The 11281-nt window shown below is 42.2% G+C and overlaps 1 protein-coding gene across 1 annotated transcript in view; it reads left to right on the top strand.

Moving 5' to 3' along the window:
* Positions 1-4318: 4318 nt before the first annotated feature.
* ARNT2 (aryl hydrocarbon receptor nuclear translocator 2) overlaps positions 4319-11281 on the top strand; it is a gene marked incomplete at both ends in the record, with an annotated part of 97268 nt that continues 90305 nt past the window's right edge. The window contains one exon of the mRNA XM_080351116.1: positions 4319-4349. Within this exon, the coding sequence (XP_080207242.1) occupies positions 4319-4349 (31 nt within the window). The remainder of the gene's footprint in view (positions 4350-11281) is intronic.

Raw genomic sequence — 11281 nt, 5'->3', positions numbered from 1 at the left:
AGGACTGAATTGAGATTAATGTAACTTCCACATTCCTATCAAGGTATTTTATTGCATTTTATAGGAAGAATACAATTTTCTTTTAAATTATATGGAATAGTTTAAAGAACAAGGTTGTAATTTCCTTAACAAATGCTTTTAAGACCTTCCTATGATAGTTCATATTTTAAATTTCATCATTTTCTTTATAGCTTATTTAGGCAAGTGTGGTCATCCATACATGACGAAACAAATTTTGAAAGGGCACGTAATGTTCCAGTTCCGAGTACTTGGGTGGATATGGTTGTTTAATATACATATATCATACTCACTTCAAAGTATCCAAGACTTTCGGATGAATTGGGTGCAATATATTAACTCAATTACAATGGAAACACAGATCAAAGAATGTAGCTGGGAGGTGTTATTAAACTATGAGTCTTTATTAAAATGTCTCTGGGTTTGATTATATAGGATTAAAATGTCTGAAACTTCCCTTTGCTTCTTCATGTCCCCAGAAAAGAAAATTCTCCTGGGGACGTGTAGCTTCAAGCTTTCAGACCTTGATTTTTGATTCTGTTAAAGTGGAATTGTCATAAATCAGTAAGAAAAAACAAATACCTTTTTAATCAGTTTTTGACACTGATCATATATTATCATCCTATATCATCCCATTTATTATCTTTTTCTTTTGTTTTTGTTTCTGGACTTTACTCATTCACATGGAGTAAACCATTTTGGAAAGACGTCAGTTTTTCTAAAGGAAATAGCAAAACTCCCCCAACTTTTCCACATTTAAACAAAATAAAAATCTTTTAGAAATTGTTAGTGCCTGGCATGGGATGAAAACACATAGAAAGGTGCAAGTTCAGGTTTTCCAATTTCCAAGCCAGTGCTCAACTTCCAAAGGCAGAGTATTAAGGAAGAGCAGCTCCAGCAAGCTGCAGTGCTCAACTCATCTATTGCCGCGTCCAGTGCCACGGTGCAGAACACACGTGTGTGCTGAGCAACAGTGTCAGTGATAACAGCCCTCAAAACTGGGAACAACAATTGTAAAGACACCTAACAGATGTTCTCTGGTACATAATAACAAGATTGAGAGAAAAATCACTCTTCTTAATTTGTTTACTTTCCTGTTGCAACACATCATGCCAACACTTGTTGGTAAATATATTAATGTGGTAAGTGAAGCGCCCCGAGGAACAGTGAAAATTGTGCACATTGTGATTTTGTGAATGCCTTCTGTTGTGCACTTTGTATTGATATAGTGCTGTTTAATCTCTCAGAAAGGGCAGAGTCCAGCGCTGTCCCTGCTTTTCTTGTGAGGAACCCCATTCCATAGGAAATTGGCTTTCAAGGTACACAGTTTTGCATGAACTTAGAGAAACATGAATTCAGTCACTAGATTGATTTCATGCTTTACTGTGTGTGGGTTTTTTGCATTACAGCAAAACACAGAGCATGCACTTCCACTACTAATAGGACAAACTTTTAGGAGTAGTGATGGTTCATTTCTTCTGCTACCTTTGTTACGGATCTCACAGCATATATGGAATGAGACAGCAGGGAAGTAGTTTATTACGGATAAACAGAGAATAGTTCCATTCATTTATAGATTGTTTCAGGGATTCTGAAAGACCCTGCTAATACTGCCTATTAAGATAGAGGAGAGGAGAACATGTAGAGGAGAAAAAAAAAAAATCAATCTCATTTCTCAGTCTATTTAAGTGAACAAAGAACTGCATGTGGAACTGAACAGAGCGAGTCAACAAAGCTCACACCAAACCGAAAAGCAGCTTTATTTTGCGTAATTGTTTGAATCACAGTAGATTTGACAGAACATGTTCCATCCTAAGCCCTAAGGTCTTGCTGAGGTGGAGCAAAATATCAAATACATCGGTTGTAATGTGCTCTTTCTGGGCTAATCTAATATCTCATGGGATATTACGCAAGGGGACAGCACACACAGTTGAATGGTTTCATTGGTTTATATGCAGTCATTGTTTGGTTTATTCCATACGTCTGTTGAAAGCTATGGTAGTGCACTGTCAGGTCCCTCTGGGTTTGTTTCTTCTAGGATGGCTTCCTTATCTCTAAAATAGAAACTAAATAAGAAATGTTAATGCTTTTCTGGTAAGAGAGAGATAAGATTTAACCTATGAATTTAACCTATGCTTTCAGAGGACACTTGAGAAGTGCCTAATGCTATAAATTATGGTTTTATACGGTATTTACCTAGCATTATGGTATTAGGGGTTTGGCCCTTTAACTTTTATGCACGTGTATATAACTTGACCTAATAGTGGCTTGTGGAAAAGCTTTCATGAGCAGTATTACATGTGCAATTTGAACACGAGACTTTACAGAAACCTAAAGGAATTGAGCTATGACCTGTTTCCTGCAGCAGGATAAGTTACTCTGAATGTTGCTTTCCTCGTTAAGGGTAAGAATATAGAAATCCTGTGACCGAGGTTCTCTCAAATCACAATGACATTTTATCTGAATGGAAATAAGCTGTATTTATAAAATACAGTTTTATTATTAGCAAGGGTAAATGCCTTAAAATGAGAATTAAGATTGCCTGCTGAGCATCCAAAACTCCACAGCATCAGGAGGCACTAAAGCAGTAAGATGCTTAGAAAAACAGCTCAACATCTGATAGGCAAAAGCACAATAAATCAAAGTAAACTTTCCAGATAAGCAGGAGCATGTTAACACTACTCTGTTTAACTTCATCTACAGGAAACAAGTAAACACAGCCCCCATGCTTTCTCCATTTTTCTGCCACTTTACATTTTATAGTAGCTAAACTCTTTTCAGGTTACTTATTCAGCAAAGCAAGGGATTGAGTTGCAACTTTTCAGTTTGAGCACTTCCATTAACTTCTGCAAGGCTGTTCAGGGCACCTGAGCACAGCCTTGGGGAGGTGCTTAAAGATTAACAGGCTTTTGCAGCATTCCAGGGTGTGAAAAAGCCTATTTTTTCCCCTCTAGTATAACATATATGCCACATGTGACTGCTGCAGTTATTACACCGGTGGCTTTTCACATATCTTGCAGTTTGTTAATTCTGTGATATTGGTGTAGGGTTTTTTTTTGTGTTGATGTGTTTTTTTTTCTCCCTCTAAAGATCTGAGCTATGAGGTTATGAGAAAAATCTCAGATTTCATTGAAAGTGTATTTTTAGTCCTTGTGTTTGTAATGTAAATCCCTTAAAATGCCAGCTGAGTAAGTTACAAAGGATCATTTGTTCAGTTGCACTACGCTTGAACGTGAACATAGTGTGAGATAAACCATGGATTTTAGAGGGACATGATACAATTTCTGTGCTCCACCTGGAGAAGTGCAGAATGACCTGTCTCTGAATTCCTGGATATTTTTTTTAAAGAACTACAAGAGTTTTACATTTTCCATTATAATTCCAGGAAATTAGTATTATTAACAAACGACTGAGATGTTTCTGTGTAGCACTATCCATTTGAAGCACCGAGTCCTCCATCCTGCAGACATACGCTGAGTGTATTTGTAACGTGAAGATGACACCAAAGCTCCTTTTCTTTCCCCCCAAAAAAAAGCTCTAGGGCTCACTTCACACTTGACCGAGCTGAACGCCAGCCACACATCAGCGTGTGTGTTGACGCCAGGGACCCCCAGAACAGCATCCCTTGAACCCCAAGTGGAGGAAATGTTGAAAGTGGAGAAGTCGGGGTGTTCCATCCCACTTGCATCTCGCAGAGGACGCCCATCGTGCCTGGGGATGACACGCAGAGGGGTGATGTTGACTAACAGTTTTCCTCCTACACCCTCTCAGCAGGGCTCTCAGTTTCGGGGGTGGCGGGCAGGACTCCAACCACCCCCATCAATTTTGGGGGCGGCGGGCAGGACCCAACTGCCACCCCGTGAGCCTCCACCGGAGTGCGATCCCTCAGGGGATTCCGCGCGCTCCGGGTCCCCCGGTTCGAGTCCCGAGGGCGGCGGCTGGTTTGGGACCGGGGCCAAGGGCACGTTCACTCGGGCCCTTGCGGGACGAAACGCGGGGGGGTCCCGCTCGGACAGCGGCGGGCGCGGGCCCAGCGCACATGTGCGGCCGCCCAGCACATGCTCACTGCGCGCAGCGCATGAGCAGACGCGGCGCGGGGGCCATCGGACATCTTGGGCCGCCCCGCACGGAGCGGGGAGCGCCGCCGCCAGCCCCCGGGGCGGGAGCAGCCCGCCGCCCCCCGCGCCTCCCGGCCCGCCCGCCCCGGCGCTGGCTGCCTTCCCCTCCCCCGCCTCCCCTGGGCTGCTCAGAGCGTCCCTCCTCCCCTCTTGCATTTGTCTTAATTCTTCTCAGAGACAAGATGGCAACGCCGGCGGCGGTAAACCCTCCCGGTGAGTAGCTGCTGGTGCCGTCGCCCCCTGTGCCGCAGGGAGTGCGTCTCGCCCCATGTGGCCCCGCCGCACAACACGTCCCTCCCCGCCCCAGGCACACACCCGCACCCGGGGGCGGCGCGGTCTCGGCAGCCATGAGGCCGGGCAGCCCCCGCCGCTCTCCCCTGCGCCCCCGGGGCTCGTCCCCGCTCGGCGGGGGCCGCCGGCTGCGGGCCGGAGGGGGCGCGACACCGGCGGTGGGAGATCCCGGGTGAGGAGCCGCCCGCTCGCCCCGGCACCGCGGCGGGTTCCTCGGGCTGCGGGAGTCCGGCTGCCTCCTCTCACCCTGGGTTGTTGCCCTGGGGTGTTGGCACCCCAGAAATGAACAGTTTTGCATAAGCATCCGCGGTCATATGGCAGAAGGAGAGGAACGTGTTCCCCAGGCGAAGGCGGGTGGGACGGGCGGCAGCGGGTTTGGGCTGCACCCTGCAGACCTGTGTCTGCCCTGGGAACTGGTGGGAGTATTTGGTTTTCCTGCCAGTACCTTGGGGCCAAGTTCATTGCCAGGAAGTAACATCGGGTTGCGAAGCAAAACAAGGCGTCGAAACTGACCAAGGGCACCTCGGTGCCTGTGGGGTCTTTGCCACGTGTTTGTTTTCTTGCCAAAGTATGAAATAAACATTTCGTGTTAATGTCCTATTTGTTAAGAGAAGAAACTTACATGAACTTATCTTTGAAGTTTTGGTGAGGGAAGACTTTCCCCTGGTGTTGTGTTACGTGTCTGAGATGCAACATCTATTTTGTTGAATGCGTGGTGGAATAAAACAGGTTTGGGTGAAATGCTGTAGTATGTATTTTGGAGATGTACGTGGATCAACCGAGTGTTGGATCATCGAGTATCCCACACTAAAAATAAGTGGAACTATGGATCTTGCACTGGACTTAATAAGAATGAAGAATGTTTTTATCAAAAGTGGATTCCAGTTTTACTTGTTTTGATATGTGATCATGTTTTGTCATTTTTCAGACTCGAGTTCAGTTCTAACAATGAAGGGCTTACTTGAGTAAATGCCAACTAATTTTTAAAGGCTGTTCTTTAGATTAAATCCTGCTGTAGTTGGTCCTGTGGTTGTCATACTGAACGTAAATATTATGATATAAACAATTAATTTGTTTCAGTAAGTGTCAATAAAGTAAGAAGGAACACATCTTTGCCAGTCAGATTAAGTTTTAATATTGGAATTCTACATACTAAATGAAAATCAATCGTTAATGGAAGGTTATTAAATTAATATTATTTAGCTTCCAGGATACCATGCTGTGCATGATAACAGTTTCATAGCTTGCACACATATTTGGAATCAGTGAGCTGTTTTGCAGACAAAATAAAAAACAAACAGCCTTTTTTGGCTTAGGTTTGGTTTGCCATTGCCCTGTCAGCTCCTACAAGCCGTGCACAGAAAGACCAGCCCAGAGACAGGGAATACTCACTTTGTGAATGTAGAGAGCATTATGGGATTTTTGAAGAAACATAAAAATATATGAGGGAAACAAGAGCTAAGTGTGTTGGCTGTACGCATCTCTGGGCAGTGATACGGCACAGTTGAAGTCAACTTGCAGTGTGGTCCTCAAACTTTTAGACACAGATTGCCGGTCCATGGGAAGGATGAGGGGACATGTTGGTTTCTTGAAGTGAACCGATGCCTGCTGCAGGGTTGAGGTTACAGAGGTTTCATTCCTCATCTAGGCAGTTGGAACAGATCTGAGCTGAAAGACAAATTCACTGGCTGTTAATGATCCACTCAGGTTTTCTGTGTGTGAGTGCTGCTGTCAGACAAACGTAGCTGTGCGTGGCCAACGTTAAAATGGGGAGTTTTTCAGCTGTGAAGGGGTGAGGAGAGGGGACCTCCCATCTGTACTGCAGTGCTGTGTTTCCTCTACCATGGACAGCAAAAGACAGAGCTGTGTGAAATACCGTGATTTATGCTGTATTTTTGTTAATGTCACAATCTGCTGCTTTTGTTATTTTTTTGGATTAACTGCGAAGTAGTGCAGAGAAACAATAAAAAACTGTAGCAAGAGGATTTTGGTACTGTTATTTTCTCTTGGGGCCAGACCCTCAGCTGAAGTAACGTGAAAGTAGCCCTATAATATTGGTGAAGCTGTGCTGCCTGATGCCAGTTGACTTTCTCATCTGCAATGTTAGGGGAGGACAATAGAGAGATTAACTTGTTAAGCGTCTTCAATGATGATTAGAAATTACAATATAATTAAATTTTTATTAAGCAATTGTCTGGGGTTCTAATAACAGTCGATAATTTAGGCAGGACATTAACTTGCAGCTACCACAATACAAATACGTGTGATTTTAGTTATATTTTACATAGCAGAATGGGGATTAGTGGACATAGAAAAGCTGGGTGTTCTGTAACTCTGGCTGTGAAAGTCTTAGTGTGGGATCTCCTGGTACAGAACCATGCACTGCTCTGCATCGTCATCATCTTTCTCACGTTAGATGCCGATTGATCCGTTTTCCCCACTGATCCTTTTTTTAGTGGAGAGTTTGAGTTACAAAAATTCATGAGAGTGGGAGCAGTTTGCAGCCTGTCCTGGCTGTGTCTTATGGGAATTTCAGTATCAGGGACTGAATCATGGTGGGGATAACACCACCTCTGTGGGGCTCCTGGGCTCTGTTAGATCTAAACTGATAGTTCTTTTTGGTGAAGTTCATCCATAGCTGCAACTGGACCTTGCACTGACAAAACTGGGTTGCCTCTGTGACATAGTCTTCTTTCTTTCTCTTCCCACATGCTTAACCTTGGGAATGGGATCTGGTTAGAAGCACTTTGTTCGTTTGTCGTAATCCGGATGACTAACTGAAGTGTGAAACACAATACAGGTGTGTGGGAAGCTCATCTGCATTGGCACAAAGCATCAGAGTTAATTTATTTCCTCCTGAAATAAGATTGGCATATTAAATGGGATTTAAGAACAAAAAAACTGTGGAGGTGTAACAAGCATCTCATAAATTACTGCTTGCAGCAAAGTAACTTAGTGCCATGCCTGTTTTAAATGTGTATATTTTTGGAAGGCAAACTTGTCCATAACTGTTGCTACTTTGAGGTCAAATTTTCTTAACTTGTGGTGCAGTAAACAATGTGGTGATTCTTGTACTGGCCAAGCTGGGATGAAAACATCAAACTCTTAATGAATTCAGCATTTCTTTTCCCGAGATGTTACTTGGTCTTGGGTGACAAGTTCCAATCTGGCTCAGTCTGATGGGTGGTCCCACAGCAGCAATTTTCTGCTGTGACCGGGTGATGTGAAATGAACTGGTTATATCTTTTCAGTTCCTCCTGGTGAGATATCCCTTGATGGAAGGGCCGCCCTGGGTGGTACCCACAGATGCGTTGCCAAAAGCCACAAACTAAGTCAAGTCAGAGTAAAACATGAGATTTCAGAGTTTATCTAGACCTGGGCTAGAGGGCAGACCCATTAGGATGTATTTTTGGCTATATTTTAAGATTTTGTGAATCACAGAATGTCAGGGACTGGAAGGGACCTCAAAAGCTCACCCAGTGCAATCCCCCCATGGAGCAGGAACACCCAGATGAGGTTACACAGGAAGGTGTCCAGGCGGGTTGGAATGTCTGCAGAGAAGGAGACTCCACAACCCCCCTGGGCAGCCTGGGCCAGTGTTCTGTCACCCTCACTGTTAAGAAGTTTCTTCTCAAATTTGAGTGGAACCTCTTGTGTTCCAGTTTGAACCCATTACCCCTTGTCCTACCATTGGTTGTCACCGAGAAGAGCCTGGCTCCATCCTCCTGACACTCACCCTTTATATATTTGTAAGCATTAATGAGGTCACCCCTCAGTCTCCTCTTCTCCAAGCTGTTATATTTAACCATAAATTAGTTTTGTACATAATTACTAACTCTCCTTTAATGATTTCTTACTAAGCAGAGAACCAAAGGTGTAAAGTATGGAGGACAACATGTCATAAGGCTGTCTACTAGAGATGGGTTGAGACTGAGGGATTTGGTGGCCGTGAGTGAAAGCAACTTCTGTGACTTAAGACATCACTGTCACAACCACAATAGCTGATGGTGGGCACTTTTAGCTTATGGCTAATCCAAGATATGAAAATAATTGGTGTTGAACCTTGAAGAAAGATGATTAAATAAGCTCGCTCTTGGTTTATAATGAGTTAACAGCAAATTTTATGTCCTGTCAGCAGAAACTTGTAACTCAGCCCTGTGTCTGGGCTCTTGTCTTAAGCAAGTGTCTTGGGTTCTGGGTGCATTGGTTTTGTTTGTATGGTTTTTTTTTACCTTGGGAGTTAAATGTTGAGATAAATCATTCTCCTGTTTCTGCTGGACAATCTGAGAACAAAGTCATCTGTTAGCCAGTCTTACGTTTGCACTCAAGGAACTAAGATATTAGGTGCTGTGGGTGAATTTTCTTGACGATGCCTATTCCATATTCCTGAAAGGAATTGTATTTCTGAAGTTGACAATTTGGCCATTCTTTTATGGTTTTTTTTTTAAGTATTCATAGAGCTTTGAAATTGATGACAAAAAAAAAATCTACTTTAGTGTTTTATATTTCAAAATTGTCTATTCAACTCAGAGCCCAAGAGTAGTTGTGTTTTATTGCTACAGTAGTAACAGCTTTGCCCTTCATTACAATATAGACTATCCAGTAAACTCCAAAATCAATTTAACAGCATTCTGGGAAGTAAATGGAGTGTTGTAGTGATGGAGGTCGTAATGGGCTCTGATGTTGCTGGGATGCAAAAAAGTGGTATTCTTTCTAAGATAATGTTAAACCAAAGGTCTCAAAACCCGAAAACTCATTAGCTAATGTGAGGTTAAAATTGCAGATCTTTTTCTTCTTGTATTTTCTTCCTTACTGCAGAATTGGTCCTCGTTTCAGTAAAACTGTGGTACGAGATGATAGCACCTCTTGAATTGTTCTGTGATGTTTTGTCCTTCAGGACTGTGTACCACACAGTAACTTGCGTAGAAGAAATGTCAATTTTTGGTATTTCTAATATATAGGGTGTACAACAGATTTGACTTCAGGCTATCCCTTCTATCACAGAATATTTATTTAAAATTTGGGTATGTAGCTTGTGGTTAGTTCCAAATATTTTTTTCAAATACAATAATGTTTCCCATACCTCTTAATAAAAATGCAAACCAAAACAAATATTGCGTTTTTCTGTAATACCAGATGGTATTTTATTTCCAGTAAGAAAAATTGCTGTAGAGATTAGGTAGGAAAGGAAAAAAAAATGGCCTTTTCAAAAAGACAAGGCGAAATAATACTGTTGACGTAGTGCTTATTGTTATTAAGAGGACAAAAATGGGACTGTCATTATGAAGATGTATTCGGAGATTATGCTTAAATGGCTTGTGAAGATCAGATATATGTATCATTTAGGGTAATTTTTTGGGCCATACTTCTTGATAACTGGCAAGTAAGAATGGAAAATGCATTAATTCAGTGCTACCTGCAGAAAGTACAATGTTATTAAAATTTGCAATGGAAAAGGCAGAGAAGGATCTAGAGCAGGGGTGTCAAACTCATTTTCACCGGGGGCCACTTCAGCCTCATGGTTGCGTGCAAAGGGCCGAATATAATTTGAGGACTGTATGAATGTAACTATTCCTGCATTTATACAGTCCCAAAATTATATTTGTCCCTTTGAAGGCATCCGCAAGGCTGAAGTGGTAAAAAACAAGTTTGACATCCCTGCTCTAGAGTTTAAGACACGGGAATTTAGATCTCGGGTCTTGTTGTAGATCTTTGGCAGATTTTCCAGTCTATCTATAGCAAAGTGTCTTTGGGTGCCCGGCTGAATTTAGAGATGGATGAATCAGCCCTGGATGTGCTGTTCTCTCCACCCAGCACTGTGGAGCGCACAGACGCTGCCTTGGTTGCAGAAGCATGTGGATACCAACCCAAGTGACAATATCTTCTTGACTGTAAGAGTGTGCTTAATAAACATTATGTAGGAAGGAAATCTACAATGATAGAGGGGCTTCTCCACCCAGTCTGTAAGATAATTTATGCAAAAAATTAGATTTGCTGGACAAGACAGGCAAAAAATTTGAAATCTCATTGCTCTATGAGCAAATTGTAGAGTTGATTTCTTGCTAACAGTATTTCCTTTGTTCAGATGTAAAGTATTTCCTGGCACCCCTTCTGTATCAATCATCCTGTCAAATGAGGAAAAATTTTATAAGGCTGCAATTGTACATTTTCTCTGTGTTCTGATTATAATCCAAATAAGATGGATTCACATTGTTAGCAAAGAAAAACTTCAAAAATGAATCATGCACCATCTTCCATTGTTTAAAATGAAACTCCAAATGAAAATCATTTGATTTTCCCACACGGACCAAATACTCATATTTCGGCTACTCCCATGAATGAACTGTTTTATCACAAAAAGCTATAGGATTTCAGCAAAATATGGCCTTTAAATTGCGAAAGTTACATGGTTTGAAACTTCAGTATCAAACACAGAATGCCTATGTTTTAATAAGAGCTGGTTCAAACTTGGATAGTCAAAATTTCAAATAGATCTTGGTTTTATTGTTTACGTAGATTAATGACTGTAGTCATGCGGTGGGTAATGAATTAGAAGCTGTTTTCAAGATAGATGTAATTTCCTTTTTTGTACCCAAAGCACGCTAGTCTTCTTTGGGCAAAGCCATCTGCACAGGGAGAAAGAGAAATCCTTTGTTTTGCATACTCTACATATTGATGGATGTTTCTAAACTTTCTGCTTCCTCTCTTTTGTCAGCTGTTATTTCTATTTTATCTATCTTTGGTATTTCTATCCTGTGGTTTCAATCCTGCTTTCCATTCACATGCCTCTACCTTTCTTACAGCTCCTGTAACTACCCTATTTTAACCGTGGTGCTATGCTGAGCTGAGTACTG

Source organism: Nesoenas mayeri (assembly GCF_963082525.1).
Source record: "Nesoenas mayeri genome assembly, chromosome: 11".
NCBI classification, from domain to species: Eukaryota; Metazoa; Chordata; class Aves; order Columbiformes; family Columbidae; genus Nesoenas; species Nesoenas mayeri.
The sequence above is the reverse complement of the archived record's forward strand: the minus strand, read 5'-3'. Positions and strand labels throughout refer to the sequence as shown.